The sequence below is a fragment of the Cygnus olor genome, chromosome 15 (genome assembly GCF_009769625.2).
Source record: "Cygnus olor isolate bCygOlo1 chromosome 15, bCygOlo1.pri.v2, whole genome shotgun sequence".
Taxonomy (NCBI): domain Eukaryota; kingdom Metazoa; phylum Chordata; class Aves; order Anseriformes; family Anatidae; genus Cygnus; species Cygnus olor.
The window spans coordinates 1,036,403-1,059,074 of record NC_049183.1 but is presented as its reverse complement, the minus strand read 5'-3'; the positions used below and the strand labels follow the sequence as shown (position 1 = coordinate 1,059,074).

The 22,672-nt window shown below is 43.0% G+C and overlaps 1 protein-coding gene across 2 annotated transcripts in view; it reads right to left on the bottom strand.

The window, feature by feature from the left end:
- The window catches only part of GRIN2A (glutamate ionotropic receptor NMDA type subunit 2A), a 191,748-nt gene extending 169,867 nt beyond the window's left edge, over window positions 1-21,881 (bottom strand). Inside the window, exons 1-2 of one of the 2 annotated variants that reach the window (XM_040574760.1) lie at window positions 21,288-21,881; window positions 19,216-20,415 (exon numbers count right to left, since the gene is read on the bottom strand). In XM_040574760.1, the coding sequence (XP_040430694.1) occupies window positions 19,216-19,620 (405 nt within the window). In that variant the 5' untranslated portion in view covers window positions 19,621-20,415; window positions 21,288-21,881. Of the gene's footprint in view, window positions 1-19,215; window positions 20,572-21,287 lie in introns of those variants that run through there. The other variant, XM_040574761.1, reaches the window with a different exon arrangement.
- Window positions 21,882-22,672: the final 791 nt, after the last annotated feature.

Here is a 22,672-nt window from a genome sequence, read left to right as displayed (position 1 = left end):
GAATCGAGGCACAAGACCTGAGATGGAGAACATAAAGCTGAAAGTAGACGGGCATCGCCTCAAAATCAGAAACCCTATACCTCAATTGATAAAGGAAATGGGAAAAAAAATGGTGAATGCATTCCCAATGGCATGCTTATAAGAATCAGGGGAACAGTAACATTAAACAAATAATTACTACCATGCCATCAGAGCTATTTTTATGAGGAAAACCACATGTGGGCATGATTCACGAAGCAGATGAGGAGCAGAAGCTGTTATAACAAGCAAGCCCCATGCGATAAGATACCAGCTGCCCTGCGGTCAGGGAGCGAGGGAAGCCAGCCCTGGGTGTGCAGAGGAGCAGGCATTGTTGGCACGCATAGAGGCACTTCCACGAGTTCTGGCTGTGCCAGCAACACAATCTTGTTCTAATAATTTTTTTCACTTTGTTCACTAATTTTTTCCAACTCTTCATATTGCCTTATTTAATGATGTGAGTACAAACAGAACCCGCATCTATTTCCTTATCCAAAATCAGATGCATTCTGTATTTTGCACCTTCAAATCCACTCCTCTTACCTCAATCCTACTGCAAGAAATCAAGGACCAGCACACAAACAACAAAACCACTAAGAAGCTACTTTGAATTGTCATTTTTCTCTCTTTCACTTGTAAGTATCTACAAGCGCCTTAAAACACCCTCTGAAACACTTTTACACCTGCACGGGCCTCTTCTTTCCGCATGGCCACATATTCTCTTTAATAAGCACTTTATCACAAAATAATTGCCTTCTGCAGGTCCCTGAAAATGAAACAGCTGCAAGAGGCAAATAGATTATGATAATTCCAGTATTAATGAAGTCTGGAAGAAGCTTGAATTGCTTCAGGGAGGAAGTAAGCTTGGTCACTTTGAAACAGAATTTTATCCAATTTGCTGTTCAGTCATTTCTAGAGCAAAAACTTATTTATAAACAGTTCTGCCCATGTGTTGCAGACCATATGTAACATTCATTAGCACATCACTTTAACCTTGCTTTCCAACCACACTAAATTATCAGTAAGGATTTAGGCTATTTCATTAAAGTATTTAGGAAGAATATTCCATTCCTGCAAGGACATCGTTTCAGTTCTTTAAGCACCACTGCACAGAATAGCATACAAATAATGCAGCATAACTAATGTCTTTATAGTCTTCCCTTGCTAATGTTCTGCTGTATATGTGTATCGTGTCCTGCATTTGGAGCAGAGCCTCTCGAGTACAGAGAATACATTCTCACCCTGCTTGAATCTGCACAGAATTTATGGATTCTGCAACGCGTTACCTTCTCTAGCCTTATTTAAGGTCTATTCAATAACAAAATCAGTGATAGTAATGCTCATTTGCAGTCGCTCAACAAGACCAGAGGTGAAGCATGCTGCCTCTGAGGAGCCCTTCACAGCCGACAAGCAGGCAAGCTCTGTGAGCAGACACCTGAAACAGCAGTTCTTCAGGACAGCTGTGAGCAAAAACACAGCAGCCCAGGGGAAAGAGCCAGGAGAGACCTTCAAAGTTTAAAACTGTATTGGCAACACCTCTCTCACTGAGTCTTTGAAATTCTCTCACACTTTAAGTCGGCCCCAGATAGATGCAGGGACACCTGCAGCCCTGCTGCTCCAGTGCCATAGCGTGAGTGCTGGCCTCCAGGTCCAGTGAGCAGAGCTACACACGCGCCAGGCACGAGGAGCACACCCTGGAGCAACCTGTCCTTCATTTCATGTTTCATGCTCAGGTTTCGACCTGGAGAGAATTCGTTTGCCCCAGGTACAACCTCAGGAGTGAAGTTAACACTTACAAAGCGTGGCCAGACAAGGGACTGGGACCAGGACCCTGAAATGCAATGAAAAAATACATAAATGTCCAAAACCAAAATTATTATTTGTACACATATCTAGCCTTAAAAAAAAGTATATAATTTCCCACATCTGAAGAAAGCCATTTCTTCTACATCTCTTCACAGACACTGTTCCATCAGCTTTTCTACCTCACCACAAAAAAAAATAAAATAAAAAAAATCAATGTCCTTACACAGCAGTTTCTACTTCCTTGACATGGTTACTTACAACAGTCATACTATCATTACCTCTCTATATATTCACTACGTGCACATGAGCTCATGGCATATTAAGTTTGGCCTTTCTGTCATGGCACTCACTAAAAACTTTTTCTTTGGAGCACAAGCAAAAAATAATGGGATTTTCTTCTGTAAATCAAACTTTTGAATGAGTCAGCACTTTCAACAAGTCAGTTCTCAGTTTCAAAGGAAGGTTGCTTGGTCTAGAACTCCTGATTATTTACAGAGACAGAAATACTGGCTCAAACTTGAACCTGAAAATATTTATTTGAGCCTTTATTTGAATTTTCTCTTTGGTACTTGGAGATTGTGGCATTGGACCTTTGGAAGAAATGATCACAGTAACTGGTACTAGGCAGAAGCAGTTAGATAGGAGTAGGAACTTGTTGAGCCTGATGATCTGCAAGAACATGAAAAAACATGGGCAGTTTTTGATAGCTTTTACATGCTTTTGGAGCACAGAAACCAAACACAACAAGACTAAAAACAGCTCGTGGAAGATATTCATGCAAGCAGGGTGCTACTGGTTTGGTTCTCCAAAGCAAAACAAAACCACTCTGCTACAGGAAGAAAACACAACGACCTGGTTTTTATATAACTACATGCCCATTGGCAGTAAATCATCAGATCTTTTTCATGCTTTCCCACTTCTGTCTTCAATCCACAGAACAGCAATGAATTCCCAGCACAGCCACTAAAAACCACAGCATTCTGGGTGTCCAGCTGCAACCGCATCCCACACTGCCCACAGAGTTATGCAATGTAAACCCCACAGCAACCCTAGCTGTGCATTTCTGACTGACACGCAGCCAACATCACCTGCAGATTGAGATGAGATTAAACCACAGAGCTCACAAGGTTTTCACCTCTGTGAGTACTGTGGCCTTCTAACCATGCGGCTCCATGGCTGTTAACAGGTTCTCCTTTTCCCTAATAAAAGAGGATGACATGCAGCAAACAGCTCTTTTTTTTTTTCCAGTCGAGTGTATGTCTTCATCACATTGCTCTTGAGAATTCTGCTGCCAGCCCCGAGGCACAAGGAAAGAATGAAATACAAAAAGGCAGAAATGCCCAAAGAATTGCCATAAATTCTCCTACTTTAAAAAAAAGAAAAAAAAAAAAAAAAAAAAAAGGAAAATTAGCATTTCCCCAGGAAATAAAAACTATATCCTTTTTCATGAGCTAAAACTTTACAAATTCTTGCAACACAGTCTTCTGTATTCCTACCAGGATCCCAAGGCCCATCTCTCTTCTCCAAAGTTGATCAGCACAGTCATTAATTTTAGCACCAGTTGCACATTAAGATTCTACTCAACACACTTCATCTTCACTAAATGTGGCATTTATATATGCCTGGCTAGATTTGGAAAGAATCCTATTATGGTATTGTATAGTTATAGCCAGCATTTTATAAAAGTGAATAAAAACATCGGGTTGGAAAGAGCTTCACACCACAAGTCCTCTTCCCTCTTCATTCATTTATCAGTTTTGATCATAACACTAGCTGGCTTGTTACCATACCCTGAGCTTCTTAATTTCCCTTCTAAATACTATTTACCACTTTCAGTTTCCTATCTAAGTCACTCTCGCCTTAGCTTCAGTCCCCCTGTCTTATTTTATGTTGTTTAAACATCTTTTCTTCATCCTGCCTCTAGCTATCACAGTCCCTTCTCAGGCTCCTTTTTACCAGATAAAACAAAACCAACTCACCTGCAAGTGAGACTTTCCATACCCCAGTCACTTACATAATCCATTTCTGAACCCACTACAGTACCAGCCAGGGCTTTTCAGAGTGTGGGAGACTAATTGCAGACAATATTCCAGAAATTTCACTATTTCCTGCACAGGAAAGTAAAATCATCTCTAACGGCAACATTACCAAAAAAAATAAATAAATAAATGCAGGAACACCCTTCCAGCTGCTGGCCCTCATCAGCACAGAAGTGTTCATTGATACAACCAGTGCTTCAGCAAGACGTTACAATTGGTCCGATTAAACCTAATCCTGTTCTTGTTTTACCTCTCTAAATTTTTCTAAAGTATGTATTTTTACCATGCCTTTAGGTTGATAAATATACTGCAAACTTTAAAATCTGGAATATAATAAACTGTACATTGCATTCCCATAAGCAGGCAAAGCATGCTTTTTTAATTGAATTACAATGACATCCAGCAAATTCAACATGCCGTCCTTCAGCTGTGCTCTCACTCTCAGAAAACTTCCATAATTCCCAGTCACAGTCAACAGACCTAACTGAAATGCTTACAAACTGAAATAAACATCCACAATGAGCAGCACATAGATTTTAATCCTATTCACCCGGTCATGGAGAGAGCTGCTAAAATCTGGGTTAATCCTTCCAATCCTTAGTCAGAAATGAAAGTCTGTGTGATTGAAATAGTATGCCAGAATTAGATTTGCTTGTGGTAAGGATTTAATTAAGTCAAAAATTAAGATCTTGTCCACAGTTTGAAATAGCTTCAGTTAAAATCGAAGTAGTCCATTTCTACTGATATTATTATCCAGAAAAGTCATTATAGTGAGACCGAACTCATAGCAGGAAATTAATTTGGGGCAAATCTCCCACATGCTGACTTTCAGCTAGGAGTTTTGTCAAAAAAAAAAAAAAAAAAAGGAAAAAAAATAAAAATCAAGCATCTCTCCAAAATGATGAGGACAACTGCTGGACTGGAGTGCCATGAGTAAGGCACAGTATTTAGTGAGAAAGACCACAGAAATAAAGACGTACTTACACTGAAACTTTATGAATCAGATTCTCACAGCCATGCTGATGACAATTTGAACAGCTTTATATTTGTTACTGTACTCAAAAACATGACATATATATTAGATATAAAATATTTATATTTATCTGTAGTGGTTGGGGCATTGTTTTTATTTTTAGCATATTGTAAGTCTCAGCATAGAAAATGGTAAAAGTGAAGGAAGAAAGATACCACTCTCCCAGGGGCAATTCCACTTCAAGTTTCTTCAATTAAAGCCTGCACAGATCAGGCTGGATTAAGCCTAAAATATAACATGTTCTGAATTTGCTGCTGCAAATATTTTATTGGCAACTTATGCCAAGCCTGAAGTTTGTGGTTGCTTTGTTGACGAGGTGTCTGTCACCTCCAGACCCAGAAATTCTCCTTGTGCCCTCAGATGCCACGTCTGTGCACCTGTGTAACATCACGCTGCGCACAGGTACCACAGCAGGCAAAAGCAAAGCAGCAGCAAATTTTTCAGTTATGAACCTTTAAGTTTTCTAGTAACAGAATAATAGAGGCAAATACTCAGATTTCACCTCCACACCAAGATAGCCAGAGGTTTCAAACTATTGCATAAGCATATTTCTGTAATCGTTGCTGCTCCAAAGCTGGAAGCTTTTACTCAGGCAGGGCTCTTTGAAGTTACTTTGCGAACTGGCTCTCTGCAGATGGAAAAACAAATGATTAAACCAGCTCAACAGGGAGTCAGACTTATTGTACATACTTGATTTCAAAAGAAGCTAAGGGAGGGAGAACTTTTTTTTTATATACACAATTCTAGAAAGCTTGTTAAGAAGGAGAACATACAACCATCTGAGCTGAATCAGAAAAGCTGTTTAATAACACAGAATTTTTAACTGGGTCAAACATGCAAATGAAACCTTAAGGTGACCCGAGGAAGATAAAAAACTTCATATTCAAAATGAAGCTTAAGTAGAACATCAGGTTTAACTTAAGCAAAACCAGGTAGGATGCCAAAAAAACATTTAAGCAGCAGTAAAGTCAGTCATTTGGAAAAGAGCACCCAAAGTAGCATTAGCAGCTTCTAACACCAAATCATTCTTTTAACCAGAGACTGATCTTTAAAGCAGAATATGCCTCAAGTTTAATGTGTCGCTAGGAGTTTCAACCCCATATAGTAAGAGGCTATGTCTGCATCTTTATGTCTTTTATATAAGGAACGTACTGAGCACCTTCTAAGAGAGGCAAAAAACCCTCCATCTTCTGTTTACCTTGTAGCATTCAGATCTTCAGGAGAAGCATTTAAGTAGGCATTAAAGGATATTTTAAGTATTTGCTTGCTTTGCACTTGCTCCTTTACTTGACAATCAGGTCAACCACGCTGCAGCAGGGAGACCACGAGCAGGACTTTGCTCTCCTTGTGGGCCTCATGCATGACCTGGATGCTGTAAGCGTGGATGCTCCCTCTTTCTGGTAGAATTATCCCCCGGACATTTGGAAATACCACTGCTGACCTGAAGAACTGTTTTCATCATGAGTTGTTAAAAAATAAGATTTCACATGACTATATCTTATACAACACAGTGAAAGAAAAACAAAAAAAAAAAGCCGTAAGGTTGGGAAATGAGCAAAGTTGTGGGTTTTGTTTGTTTTTTGTTTTGTTGTTTTCTGCTGCTTTCAGGGAGTATCCAACTGAGGCGTCCATTGCAGATTAACAAAGCAATAGGACTTACATTGGACTATGGATTACTGAGCTGGACCATTACATTTTATTATTGGATGAAATAACTCACTGCTCACTAGTTTAACATCTCAGCCCCTTACTGTGACCAAGCTGAAACACAGAACAGCTCTTCTCAAGCCAGCAGTCACCGCATACAAGGAAACAGGGAACAGGCCACACTTACACAGAAAGCAAACAACTCATGCAAGCACACAAGTAAGGCTGGTAAGGCTTTCAAAGACCATTAAAGGCACACATGCTGCAGTTGACAGCTGACTCCTGTATACGCTATCCACAAGTTCATTTAGATTTTAATTTAGAGATGCATCATATGGATGCATTTTCATGACAAACTAGGAACCTGAAAATATTGTATATAGTGAGAAGCTATTGAACAACTGTTCAGGATATTTTAAACATGAAGATTATTTACTATTTACACCTGCCCCAAGTCATTTACACCATTCCTAGTGTCTTATCACTTACTCACTGACCATTGGAAAAATTCCAGTAATTTTTATGCTACAAAATGGTAATAGAAAAGCAACAGGAAAGTGAAAGAGATTGTAGCCAGAAGCCTGTGTCCTGATGTGGAAAAGGTTGGGAAAAGAAAAACATGGTAACTTACTTTTTTCTTTTTTTTAGGAGAAAGACAGAATGAGCATATCTGGAAAACGCAATGAGGATCATTTTTTTACTTTAGCCAATGTGAGGAAAAGAAATCATACAGATATGTATTTTTCTTTCTGCAAGTGAGCTTACCCTGGCATGAGCCAAAATTATCTTAATTTGACACTTTCCAATGCTCTGTTCTCAGATGTTGCTTGTTTTCAACCTCATACAGCCTGTTGTTTAGACAACATCAGCATTTACGTAGTGAATGATCCATAACGCTGTTCTGTGCACATAGCTGCAATTTAAGTTATAAATGCCAGTAACCGTAAGTCTCAATATTTAAAGCAACAGCAAAGCACAAAGCACCTTCACAAATACCATTATAGAGGAAACTGCATAATCAGCAAGCCACCTAACACCGTGGAAAGCAATTTATTTTTATATATTTTACCTGACAGTCTGCCCTGCTCCCAGGTATTCTGAAGCCCCAAACGGGAGATCTGAAATTCTGATTAACTTCATAGAAAATCAGTTATAAAAGAAGGGAATCATCAATATATTTTCAAATACCAGTTCCTAAAATCTGAGGCAGCAGGAACCCCCCTAAAGCACCTGAACACAACAAACATACATGGAAAAAAAGTACATCTGTTGCCACAAAGCAGAGAATTATTCCAAAAATATTTCAATTTTCTATAGAAATGGATGCTTGTCTAGAAGTGCACCAGTGCTGGATACACTAGCCAGCCAACTGCATGACACTAAAAAAAAAAAAGGGGGGGGGGGGGGGGAGGAGATTGTATAGTTTGAAAGCCTCTAGACTGACCTTGTCCCAGGAAGTTATACAAAGGAAAGAAGATTTTAAAAAAGTAGGGAAATAGAAAATGTCCTTAGAAGACATGCACGCAGACTCTGTGATACATCAACTTTGAGATACTACAGCCCAAACTCCCTTCTATGAGCTGGGAAATGCCCTTTTAGAAAAGTTCCCCTATATGTGTATGCAAAGCTGCTTAACGATAGCAGAAAGCACTCAGCAGAGCAGCAGAATTATCCAAAATCCAAAGGCCAGGAATCCTGAAGACATACCAAGGGGGAAACTGGAGTTTTGAATCCTTTTGGTTTTCTCATATTCTTTCTGCACAAATAGACCCCTTTCATCAGTAATTTCTGGCGCTGTTTCACCTCAGCTCTCCACCTCCATTACCCTGACTCACCTGATCTAGTTTCTCATCCTTCCTCTATTTGCTATTCTTAAATAAAAACAGGCTTGGCTTAAAGTCATAACAGTTCTGTCTGTCTTCTTGGGATTCCAGAAAATTCTTATTTCCTCCAATGCATCTTATTTTAACACAATTAACATCTTTTCTCTATATCAACAGAAAGAGTGCTGGTCCTCCTAACATCAAGGGACACACAATTTAGGTGGAGAGAGAGGTATATTCTTTCTGAGCCACCCTTGTCTCTACCAAAAGTGAACTAACGCAACAAAGAAACAAATAAAACTAACTCTAAACACTAGGGTGATGGCCAAGCATAAAGTAGGAAAAGCAAATAGATGGGATGAAGAGGAAGGCAGAAAAAAAAATAATAATAATGGGAGTGTTCGGAGGAAACCAGTGTCTGGAGAAAGAGATTTGCATATGAAATAGACTGGATATGAAAAACTCAATCTAAGAGCAAGCAAAGGAAACAAGTGTTTCTTTTACAACTTCAGTACCAGTTCAATTTGTTATCACTTAGTTAGGTAACAGAGCTTTACATTTTGCATCGGAAGCAGGGGAGTCATCCACAGCTTTTGCCAGAAACCAGACTGCACAACACCAAGTTTCAGCCTTTTGGCAGGTAACAGCTGAAATGCAGATCAAGAGAGGAGAGGTGAAGGGACAGCAAATGGATCAAAATAAAACAAAGAGGGCAGGGTTTGCTTATTTACTACAAAAGTAGTGTGACTATATAAAACAAAACAGACAATCCTAACAAAACTTGAGTAGAATAGGGGCAGTTTCCATAGTTTTTGCATCTGTTTTCATATGATGAATTTACAAACAAGACTACAAACGTCCCAATTAGGTACTTCACATAACTCTGATGCTTCTGCCAACACAATTTACCCAGAACTCTTAATTAGCCTCTCACACACTTAAAAAAATAACATGCAATTTGTCTGGTAATTATATGTTTCTGTAACTCCTAAAAGCAACTCATTACAGGAATGTTGTGCGTTTGGAACAGATTACCTTAATTCTATTTTCTGTTCATCCAATTATAACTGTCGTTCCTAATTGTATTGTAAATTGTGTTGAGCTGGAAGGTGGCTATAAAATCCTTGCTCTTTCCTCTTTCATATTGTCTTTACATACACAATGCATTTCCACTGGACACAAAATCAATGCAGTGAAAACAAAGCAATCCTATTGCAAGTCTAGTCACATGGAGAGACAAACTGGTAAACACAAATGTTTCAAATTTCATATCAACAAAATTACAAACACCACCAAGAAAAGAAAACTAAAACAAAAGATGAGCATCTTCCCACCCAGCAATGCCTTGAATGAAACATCTATGGAAGTGACCTGCTCCGAGATGCACAAAAGGCAGGTTCCAGGTAGCTGTGTGCAGCCAGCAGGGGCTGAGGAATGAACCCAGCAGCGGCATTTGGCCTTATCTTGTTTTCCTCTTTGGTGCAGCCGTGGGCTGCCTGTGACAAGGGAACAGCCCAGCCTACTGGCAAAATGAAATTACTTTCTCAGAATTACGATGGAGGCAGAAGACTCCAAACTGACTGATGGGTCATCTGGCAATGAAGGAGCTCCCCAGCAGAGCTCACTCAAAGCCCAACATTAAGGTATAAATAATTATATAGTTGAAAGGTGTACGGTCTCCTTGCTGACTTTCCCTTTCCTACTTAGGTCTGAAAAACCTACTTCATTCAGGGTACTTAAAGATGGACGTGCATGGTCCTACTAGGAAAATACATTACCTTCAGCCAATCCAACACACCATACCACTACAACTTGTAGACTCCATCCTGAGGAGTAGTTAAATCAATGTAGTTCCACAAAAAATATTAAAGCATGAAGATGGCCTTTATTCTCTCACCCTTTATCTCCACCTTCAGCAATGGGATCTGGAAGAAAGCAGGGAGGAGAACGTACATCTATACAAAAACAAACAAACAAACAAACAAACAACAAACAAAAACCATAGCTATCTCAAACAGGCACATGCCTAAATATAAAGCAAAAGATGACTTTCAAGAAAAGTCATTTCAGATTTGTAGAGAAAATATTACTATGTTCTAATCAATTCCCATATACATCCCTCCAATATGCTTCTTGGTGCATTACAGTCAGAAGTGACGGAAATCAGACCCAAAAAAAGGGGACAACCACAGCTCAGTACTTTTGCTTTGAATTTGCCCCATCCAAACACAGGTTAATCTTGCTAAATACTCTCCATCTGGTAAACATACAAGCAAATGCAAGTGTTTCACTGCTGCCAGTGCTCCAGAAGTTTAGGACCAGCTTAGGACCTCAGATACCTTGTTGGATTTCCTAGGTCAGTTTTAGTTCGGTCTCTGTGGCTGCTGAACAGATCAGGAGAGTAGGAATGGCTCTGACTGCAGCTTTCTAGATGGATGTGTTTGCGAATGAGTTCTACCTGCAGGTGAGACTCAAGGAGTCCGTATACAAACCAAACCTCAGTCACAAATTTGGAACACCAACTGGTGCTTTTTCAAGAGGTTTACATCAGTGGCACAAGTTGATCAGGCAGCCCTGTGGGAACACTTGTCTGCCCACCTCGCCAGGCAGCCACGGACCCTTCATGCCGGAGCCCCAGGAGGTGTAGGCCTTTCTCCAGAGGAACTGTGCTCTTCCTTAAGAGATCACTTCTGCGGCTGGGGCCTTCTTCTCCTTCCATACACTCAGGCTTCTTTAACCTTCACATGTAAGGAAAGTACAGGGAAAAGAACGTGCTGGGTTGGTAAGGTGAGGTAAGATGTTAACTGCATACCACATACAGGTTACAGCTGCTGAACACCAAGCAACCTCTATCTGCAACTTGGCACAGCGTTTGCACGTCAGGAAAGAAAATAGTTTTTCTGTTGGTTGTTCAGATTTTATATTACTGTTCTTCTACACACTTTCATTTCATTGCTCTCTGCAACTTTCTGCCTCCTAGCCAACCTTATTTCCAGTTCTGCTTTCACACAAAGCCTGCGAGTCTCAGCCTTTCCCTGACCCAATATATCAAGTCTTACAATAGAGGAAGATGCAGATAGGGACCTCCTAGCATGGCTTCATTGAGTGTAAATACTTTAAAAAATAAATTGCTAGCTGCTGTGCATTCACGCAGAAGCACACAGCCTTTTCCTTGAGTCTCTGGGGAGACACTCAGCTTTACCACGAGACCCCCAGGGAGGTCTCTGCCTTGAGAAGCTTTGGGGGTCTCGGTCAGAGGTGGGACGTGCAGCACAGATGGAGCTCTGCAATGACAGAATTAAACCACGTCCATTTCTTCTCAACTGTGCAGCTAGTTTACACACCTCAGTTGAAAACACAGGGTTTTTCTCCTAAGGACATTAAGTATAAATCAAATATAAATAGCCAATGATGCCACTACAGTTCTACTTACTCCAGTAAAGTGCAGAAGAAAATATCTCAAGGATTTAAACGAACAATGTGGTGACAGATAGCATGGAGACAATCCAGGCCGGGCTCCCTCAGTAAAATCCACACAACTTCACAGCTCCAGGAATGAGGGGAGGCAGAAGGGGGATGGGGACTGGAGAAAAAAACACATGCAAAGCTGGCCCAGATGACCACAGGTTTCTAACAAACTGTTGTGGGTGGCAAAGATTCTCTGCTCAACTGCAAAAAGCTCTTCGTATCAGCACGGATGTCAGCAGGTCTATCAAGGATATCTTCCAAGAAAGTCCAAAATTGTATAATTAATACAAAACTCTTAAAGAAATTATTCACATTAACCTGTTAGTTCAAGTAGGTGACAAATCTAAAATGCTATTAAACTGTCCGTTCAAATAATCTAATCAAGCTCTCAAAATAATTAATAGAAAAGACACAAAATGGCTTTGACATGATACCAATACCCTTCTGTTCACTGCATACTTTTATTAGGATGAATATTTTCAGGCATGTTCTCTGGATATATTCTGATTACCAGAAGTGTCTTATGTGCTTTAGAATTACCCCATTATTATTTTGTAGCTTAAAGGAAATCGTCTTGGGTTTTATGTTTGAGAATGCCCTTGGAAAAAAAAAATAATAAAATAAGATGCCACCAAGAACGCCTGCAAGCAGAAAATTATGCTGAAGGTCTGGTGTCCTACTTTTACAGCTTGGGAGTCTGCCATGTTGTAATTTCCTATACGCAGACAATAGTTTGGATAGCATGGATGATCTACAACATCGACTTACTAGCAGTTTTAAGACGTTACTGCTCAAAACATACTGAGGCACTTATGGATTTCTATTTCCAAGAACAGACAGTTGGAAGAGAAAGAAAATGGTACCTTTGAGATGAAAATATATTACTCTTACTGCAAATGACTACATCTCCATGAAACCAACATGCCACTCTCCTCAATAAGAGCTGTTTATAGGATCCCATCCTGCATCCTGGGCTCAGCTGCAGCAGCGTAAACTCCAACAAGCCAAAAATAGGAAATTTGCCCATGCCTGAGCTACTTCAAAAACCAGGTAAACTCTAGGATGTGATATTATGCAAAAGATTTCTACTTTTCTACAATTTGCTTCTTAGTGACAGAAATTCCTAATCTCTTCAAACCTATCTTCCTTCTACTTGGACTAATTACACCAAATTTGTCTCCACCTCCAAGAGGGACAGTTCAAGTTTACTCCCATGATATTCCAGGAAATCAGCCACGCTTTCTTTCATCAAATTAAGAAGGGGACTTTTGTGAGGACCAGAACAAGGAAAATACAATCGTCTCAGAAACAGGTAGGGAAATCCCATAAAACTTAGTGAACAGCAGGAGAGAAAGAGAGCAAGAAAGCAAGGCACATTCCATGAATATAACACTCCTCCAAGCTCTGAGACAGAGCTCAATGCAGTGAACGCCGCGGCTCTCGCTACTGAACTTCACTTTCTTGTAGCAATGACAGCCGACGAATAGCAATGTACAGCAGCAGGCTGCATCGTAACCACCCTGTGCTCCCAGTGCTGGCTCCAGATAAAGAAAAGCACAAGAAATTGTATCCACTCTGTATGCCCCAGGAAGACAGATTTCAAGCATGTTTTAACCATTTTATTACAATGGTCCTGGTGCCTGTGCATAAAAGGTACACCTGCAGATTACGAGCCCAGTTCTAAAAATCTTTACTGATGTGCAAGACAACTCTTTTTAAAATACATACAGACTGATTTTTTATGGGTATAGTCAAGTAAACACAGATTCACAAGAGATCAGTGCTTCATTTTTGTTGCAGTTCAAAATACAAACGAGAATTTCTGAAAGTTATGCTTCCCACAGCAGCATTAGTACAGGACAAAAGAAGGAAAATCCAATTCCCCTGCTCCTTTACAGGAGGCAGAAGCTGGAAGTATTATTTGCATGCAGTGGAGCAGCGCAAGGTACCTAGATGTGAAATGCCAATTAAATTAATATAGGTATTTTTGCACTAAAACGTTTAACTACAGTTTAATCTTCCAATCTTCTGCAATACTGACCAAATCCAAAATTATTAACATGCTCAGGAGCATAGTGCCATATTCATGCTAATACAATTATCAGTAAGGGAAGAATGAGATGTTACAAAACTTAAATTTATTTTTTTCTGTAAAAATATGGGACTGCTTTTACAATGAGTTAGAAAAAGATCTACGTAACTCACATGGAAGGCATACAAATCAATAAGCACATGCCATGAATTACGATATCCGAAGTGATTCTACAATAAAAAAGAAACCCAACATCCCCCCGCTTCTTTGCCACAATTTTTAAAGCATAAGAATCGAAGCACTCATATGCACAGTACTAACGTGACATGTAGCTTTTGAACTTTCTTTTTTTTAAAATAATGGCCACTGCGCTATGAGGATACATGACAAAAACTAAACTTTGTAAGGCGTGTAGAAACTTAAGAGCAGTGGACAAAGTTATAGGTGAAACAGGGAACAAACTGCCAGTACCAGAGCCAGGAGTCTGGGTGTGCTCTATTCCCAGCAGCAAGGCTGTGGTTAGATCCTGATTTGCACAAGTGCTGTGTGGTCTTTGGATCTCAGGAACGAGGGAAAAGAAAGCAGCCCCAGCTTGTTTCTACAGCAAGCTAGAAACAACAGGTAACACAGAAGTCTGAAAGTACTTCATCAAAACCCCTGAAAAATACCCTCTGAAAGAACGAACAAGGCTTTAAAAGTTCATTTTCCCTCAGTATTTATTCACAGCAGGTTCCTCGATAAATACCCGCGGCAGTCCAGGAGGCAGGGGCCTGCAGCAGGGTGGAACAGGAGCCAGCAGTGGGGTGGAACGGGAGCCAGCAGTGCACCCTTTCGGTGACAAAGCCCCACATGCACCAGGAGCCCAGCCAGCTGCTCGGGAACGGGGATTATCCCTTCTGTGGGACTCACGAGGCCACGGTTGGAGTCTTGCGCCTAGTTCTGGGATCCCCCCGGTACAAGACACCAGCACCTCTGAGTGAGTCCAAAGGACCAGAGCACATGAGGTTGCAAGGAAAGGCAGAGGGCACTGGTTTGTACCCGGGGATGGGATGGGTACGGACAGGTGTAATCGCAGCCTAAACTAAACAGAGTTCGACTTGGAGATTCATCGCAAAAAAACAAGAGGTTGTGCTCATGGTGCAGAGGGAAATCCTAATGAGATACAACAAAAATATTTGCATGGTGAGAGAGCTGAAATGCTGAAACAGATTGCCTGGAAAGGCTGCTGTGTCAAAGTGCACGCGGATACTCACAGCTTGACTGGAGGGGGCCCTGACCGGTCTGAGCCCAGGCACTGAGCTAGGGTTGGCTCAGACACCTCCAGAGATCCTTCTAACCTCAGCTATTTTGTGGTTCTGGCTTCACTGCTATGGAAGGGGATGAGGAGGGATACAAAAAGGAAAGCTGAAGGTGGTGGTAGACGCAAAATGGATTTTGTACTAGGCAATTAAGGAAAGTGTTAATTGCCAATGTTAATTTATCAGCACAGAGAATAACAAAGAATGATAATATATTCATATGTAGCACTTTTGGAAAAAGATTTGTTTTGTTTAACATTTCTAGAGCTCTCTCAAGAAGCTTCACTTTGCAACACCCTAATGGAGGATTACCCTCACCTTTCGTGCTGCCCAGCTATGCGTTATGACTCACGGTACCTTCACAGCACTAAAATGCCTCAAGTTTTTATGTCTTTCAGAAAGGTTTCTAATGAGAAATTAGACTCAAGTTTGCAGCATGCAAAAGATGCTCAGTACTCCTGGATGTGTTTATGATACATAAACTCTGTTTATGATACATAAACCTCTTCCCACTTCTGAAAGAAACCAATTTTTCATTATTGTCGCAGAACTAACCATGATGTTCTGTTTTAGAAAGGTATCGTGATTACAATCATTATAATGACGGCATGTGGTGAAACAAACGTAAGTTTAAAACCAAATGCTCAAGTCAGGAAACAGTTCCTAAGCAGTGTTTGGTTTGAGATCTCTCAAATTTCAACAGACACGAGATGAATAAACAGCCAGTCTGTTTGCAGCATCCTCCAAGGGCTGCTGATGCACAGCAAGTTGGCACAGGCACCCCAGACACGATTCTCATCTTGTTTCAGCCGACTGTCTCACATCTGAGCATGCCTGGAGCCCATGGCAGAACAGGGGCCCAAAGCCAAGGAGCAGCTCGCTGGCAGAGGAGTCGGTGCCAGCAGCAGGTGATGCAGCAGGCGGGAGGCAGAGCGCGTGGCACGGCCCAAAGGGCACCCCCAGCCGGCTCACGTAGGTACCCTGCATCCTTACCTGTCCCGCTGCTTTATTGGTAGGGTTTTGACAGCAGATGTCAGGTCAAGGCAGGGTCAGAAGCCTTCACATTCCTGTCCTAATACTCACAGTCTATATGAAGCAATTTATTTCCAACATATTTGACTGGTACAGCCAAATGGGAACCAAACCGAAGCCGAGTACTGGCCACTGAGAGGCAGGCTAAGCTACGCACCCTGCACAGCTGTGGTTGGCAGCGGGACTCAGTACTTCAGAAGCTGTACGTTCTGCAGTAATCACTGCATGCTCCATGTGTGTGCACAGCTCATGTTTATAAACCTAGAATAACCTGTTGTTTTTTAGGGATGGCTCTTTGTACGGGGTTCACATTGCCGCAGTGTTTGTTAACATAGAAAGCGGTGAGCTCTTCTATCCAGAGTCATTCCAGCGAAGCACACAGCCTTATAGACAATGACTTCTCGTTGGCATCCCTCCAGCCCAGCTCACATTTAGGACAGTTAGGCATCATATAACTACCTGGCGCAGAGTTCACTGAATCGTTATGCCACCTGTGTGTCAGCCATGCTTGTAGACTACAAATGAGCAGATACAACACATGGACACTCATTTAGTTGTAAAAGACATCTAAAACGCAGTACCAGCATGATTCCACAGAGAAGGAAAACAACGACTAGAGCCACACAATAAGGATGTAAATTAAACGGCCTTGTTAGAGTGCCACAGCCAGGAACTTCATCCACAAGCAGGACTGGGACCAAGCACCTGTTTTTGCATATCCAGTGATCTCAATGTGAGAGACAAAAGAGAAGAGTTTGTAAATTGGTATCAGCTTTATAATTTCAGCCAGCATCCATGTGTTTCAGCTGAAATCCTGACACTGACTTGGCAGACAGATTTTACATTGGCAGTTTCATCTCCTCTGCCTTTACGACAGCACTGTGAATTCCACCTTTGACTCGCAGGAATTCATTCCCAAATGAACAGTTAATTGAGTGATACACGCAAGTCTTATTACTGCAGTGTTCCAAGCCCAGTTACAAGATATAATGTGCATTGGAAAACCACATTTAAAAATTAAGGCAATTTTAGTTAAATGAAGAAACAATATCTTCAGCCAATTCAAGCTGCTAAAGACATCTCTGTTAGATTGTCTTAACACACAAGAGAATGATTTTGATTTCCTAAATGGAAATCTTAGAAGCCGAGTTTCAGCACAAAGATGTTTTATTATCATACTGTGATAACCTAAAATCAAAGACAGTGTCATAATAAAGACAATATTAGCATACAGTGGAAACCCTGTTAACTTCCTGGGACAGGAAAAAGTATGATTTATTCGATGTTCTAGAGGCTTCTACATAAAAGTAAAAAAATCTGCATCGGTAACATCCTGCATTCAGCTACTGAGCATGAAGTTGATGCGGTACGAATTTCTGCCTGAGTTTTATCACTCAACACTCACTAGGATCTTCAGTTTCAAGAGTTTTTATGCTGGAATAGGAAGTTGAGTGAAATATATATCACATAAAATTCCTAAATATACATAAAGCTAACTTCGGAAAGATGAGAAAATCTGTGTAGCAATTTAAAAGCTAAATGAAATAACTGTCTCTGTTACTTGGTCACTGCATTTACACTTAAGATAGTAGCATTGAATGGAAAGCTCTCTCCATACCAATCAAGCCGTCAAGCCCATTGTTATAGAATCTCTGCTATAATTCAGAATCTATTATTGTCGCCATTGCATAACAAGGTCTAAAAGAAGGTAATTTAAAACACTAAGAGACACTGGATCCCTTTAATCCCAGTGAAAAAGTTTTTCCCAGAGAGAAGTTTCAAAAGTTCGATACTGATTCCTCAACTGTAACTAATCATTGCATCTTCCCTGGTTCTTTTTCCCCCAGGTTATGAAACAACCTATCTGGACCACTTCATTTTTAGACAGATTCAGAGAGGTCTTAAAGTGCTATTCAAAAACCATCTACAAGGAATAACAATATTTAGTGAATAAGGAACCCTAAAGGGTACAAGTATTAGGAAAAAGTTACAATCAACATTGCGTGTAATGTGTGCAATATAAGCCTGGTATGCAGGAAAACCAATAAACCATTTCTCACTCCCAAGCTCCCTCTTTTACACAGCACATACTCATCAGCGTCAGCAGGAGCTCCTCGCACACTTTCAGGCCAAGCAGCTGTCCACACCAGAAAGCTTAGTCCTGCGAGGTGCTAAGCACCTACTGTTTCAGAAACAGTAGTGATCACTTTACAAAATCAAATCTGCAGTGCCAGATTCATCTGCTTTTTTTTTTTTTTAATTGTTACAGTGTTAAGGCAGATGAGCTGCATACGTGAGTCACTTCTGTCTGTCGTCCCACAGACTCACAGAGAGAGGATTACATAAAGAAATGTTTCCCAACAAAACAGTTTGTCATTACCTCCAGACTTCTGACAATGCCGTTGTGGATTTTCATGAGCTATAGTAGGAAATTAGAAGTATCCACATAGTGAAAATCTAATTCAATAAATACAATGAATATAAGGTCTGGTTCAAGTTTGCAAGACCACTTAAATCATAGACCATAGTGGATCACAAAACTCCAGCCTAATATAAATGTCCTATAACTTCTATTGTCCTTAAATACGTTCAGGTCTATAGCTTGCTTGCTCTTATGAGCATGGCAGAATAGTATCTGATTATAATTTTATAATAATAATTATAGTTTATCCCCAAAATCATTTTATTGACCTATTTTGTTGTTTACAGCCATACGTCCCATTTGCTAATAAAATTTTTAAGCTGATCAGCATTCAGTTCGGTGAAGAGTAAAGTTTAATCAGAACTGCCTTTACAGCAGAAGGAAAACTGAGTTTCAAGCATGAACCCCAAAATATTTCAGAATATTTGATGAGTAGTCAGTGAGTACACTGCTCGGTACATTTCTTTTTTTTTTTTCTTTCTTAAAGTACATATAATTACAGGCATCCTGTTTGAACTGCTTGCGGTGATTATTCGCAATAGAAATCAACGTGGTGAAGTACTTTAGACTAGCAAAAGGTTTGAATAATTTTCCTACCTTATCTGCCATTATCATGGAGGCCCCACCGTGAATTCCAAGAATTGGAATAGAAGTCTGTGACGAAATAAAATCCAAAATCTGAGCTACCGCCTCCTGATCAGTATCATCTCCAAAAACTACTCCATGGATCTTGGTGCCGGACATCAAGTCGCAAACATGTGTTATGATGCTTTTAGGGTCAGTCTGGTTCACCAGAAGGGTCACTACATTGACATCAACAGTCAGGTCTGCTGACATTTCCCTGGTCCAGAGACCTCTGATATCTCTCTCTGTGATATACTTGGTCCTTCCCAGAATCACTGCAATGTTCAGGATGGGATAACTCTTCTCTGCTCCATGAACAAGATCCAGGGGCGCCAGAAGAGCTTGGAGTACCAGGAGAGCACAGCCAATTTTCCTCATCTTTGCCAGCTTTATCCCCTGTAAAACTGATCACATTGTATGAGAAAAATAGAGGAAAAAAAAAATATGTACTGTGTATCTCCAACAAAGGTTTTAAATAGAAAGATTCTGGATACAATGCAAACTTTAGCAGCTTTTTATAACTTGTTCTTCATCTTAGTTTCAATTCAAGCCTCTTACATTCCCTCAGAAAGTTGACTTGCCAGTGATAGATAGTGTTACAACTGGTCTCCTGCAGGCAAGGCAGAAAACGAAGCACAAGTTCAGAAGACAGACCCATTAAAATTATTCCTGGATGGCTAACAGAATTAGAATGGCAGAAATCATTAAAAAAAGACATTGCCATCCTTCTTTTTAACCTTGCTCTCCTAAAACGGGTAAAAAATTGAAGTCTATTTTCCTTTGTTGCAAACGTCTATTTAAAATTTAGTCCCAGTTTAATAGGAAGAAGTGCTTTAACTTATAATGATAGAAGTAAGCCAGGGTCTGCTGGAAACCCCAGTCCACATACTCCGTATATCTCACGACATCCCAGAAACATGCTGGTTTATTTCTGGAGCTCTCTCCTAGGCAGCTGCTGCTCACGCACAGTCTAACTGCGTTTCTGGAACAGGTTCAGAAGCATGATATTCTGTCTTAATTCTTCTCCCTCCTCTGACACAGCGTTCACTTGAGCATCTCAGAACTGCTGATCTCAGACGCGAAGTTGTCACTGGTGGTGAAGGGGAGGGTGTTCCACGAACGAGCATCGCTGCATCAGTTTACTTCATCTCTTCACTGAATCCCTGTAGGGGTCTGAATACGGAGAGAGAGTAGGACGGGGAGAGAGATGAGCCACAGAAGTGCTCTGAACTAGCCGAAGGAGGGAGCGGCGGTCTAACTGCAGATATCCCTCTGCTGCTGCGGCCCGAGGGGTTCCCACCCCCGTAACTGCGAGCGGCAGGAGGGGACTCCCCGAGCCGCGTACAGCCCGGCTCGCCGCAGAGCATCGCGCAGCCGCCACTGGGGGACAGTCGGGGCTGGCACCCCCAGCCCCCCCCTCCCCGTGTCTCCCCGAGCCCCCAGCCCCACGGACGGCACCGGGCGCGCCCCCAGCCCGCGCCCGCGCCCCCGCGCCCCGCCGGACGCCCCCGGGCAGAGGCGCAGCGAGAAGATGGCGCCGCCTGGCGGCCCCGCGCCTCAGCACACGGAGCGGCGGCGGGGCGGGGGCCTCGGGGGCGGCCCCCGGCAAGGGGTCGGGGGCTGGGGGAGAAGACCCCCTGCCAGGCTGGGGGCTGGCGGGGCGCGGGGACCCGGACGCACTCCGGGAGCGACCAGAGGGAAAAGTTGCCCTGGGAACCCCCGGACTCCCCCCGGGAAACCCCCAGACCCCCTCTCCCGGGAGCTTCCCCGTCAGGATCCGTCCAAGCACGGTCCGGGAAAGAGCGGGATCGGCTGCGGGCAGGATCCCTTCGCGATCCGGTGCCGCTCCCGCTCCATCAGCACCGACCCTGGGGGAGCCACGCGAGGAGGTCGCTCCAGCAAAAGCTCGGATCGCTTCGGATTTCCGCCGGTGGCCGCGGGGCCACTGCTGATAGCGGCCCCGGCTGAGGCATGGCGAGGGGCGCCCGGGGGCTGCCCCTCATGGAGCCCGCAGCGCGCCCCGCACCAGCCCCCGGTGCACTCACCGCCGCCTCCGCTCCGCTCTCCTGCTCGTGCCGCTCATCCCAGCGGGTTCCTCCTCACGCAGCCCGGTGGAAAACGGGGTCCCCGCTGCCCGGGCGGCCGCCCGCAACTCGTGCCCGCCGCAGGAACCGCGAGGCCGGCAGCTCCGCGCCGCCCGCATCGTCAAGTTTTAGCAGAGCCAGTGCAACTGAGATTCGCTCTTCACTTTTGGCAGCAAGCGTTTAGGCATCTTCATGGCTTTTTTTTTTTTTTTTTTTTTTTGTTATCCTGCCTTTTTAGCTTTTTCTTTATTTATTTATTTATTTATTTTTCTTGCTGTTCAAAGGGCAGTTGCAATATTGCTGCGGCAGTTCCCCAGGGCGGCACCTCGGAGCCCCAGCTCGTCTCAGCCTCTTGCGAGCGCCGGGGACGGGCAGCGGCGCCTCCCGAAGGCGCCACGGGAGCCACCCGGCGGCCGATCCGCTCCGCTCCGCTCCGCCGCCCCCAGCCCCGCCGCCTCCCTCGTCAGAGCGAGCCGAATCGCGGCTACTTTGAAGTCTCCCCCCCCGCCGCCACCACCTCCCCGTTCTGCTTCTGCCGGCACCAGCGAATGAGTCAGAGCCAGGCGATCGGTGGAGGAGGCGTCGGATCTGGGGAGCAGCGACAGCACGGGGTTTGGGGCAGAAGAGCGGCGAACTTGAGCGCCCGTCCCACGTTAACAGCCCCTGAGAAAGGTTGGTGGCCCAGGGAAGCCCCCGAGTGTTCTCCTTTCCCGTGATGCAGGGGCTGTCAACCAGAAATCCCTGCCATGGGCTGAGGGGAATGAGCGTGGAGCTGCAGTTTCCACACTGAAACCAACCCTAAAAGCTCTAGACTGCAGCCAAATATCACAAAAGCACTCCAGAGAAGCTGGCTCCCTCTGAGCATCCCTAATGCTCTATGACAGTTGGGCACCCCCCTTCCCAAGGCACCGTGGCCCCGTTTCTCCAGCTCCCCCTCTCCTGGCACTGCCCAGGTGTCAGACCCATCCCAGGTGTCAGACCCACACAGGTGTTTCACGGCCCCTGCCCGCACCGCACACCCTGCACACCACCACTGCCTTCCTCCTCCCTCGCTCCGCTGCTTTCCCCTTCCCACTGCCCTGCTCCAGCTGCCACAACTTATTTGGTTTTGCACGAATGAGTATACCAGTTAACTACCACAGAGGTGATGTCTTTGTGCTCAGTCCTTTACAGCCACACGCACTTCTAAGCTAAACACTTCGGAGTAGGGCCACGCAGACCCGCTCAGCAAGGCACATATGCAGAGGAAAAATTTGGGGACGATCAGGAAAAAGCCAAGTGGCCTCTCGCTGAAGTTTGCTTCTCACTGCATTAAGGCACACACCACAGAGCTTGGTCCCTAAGAC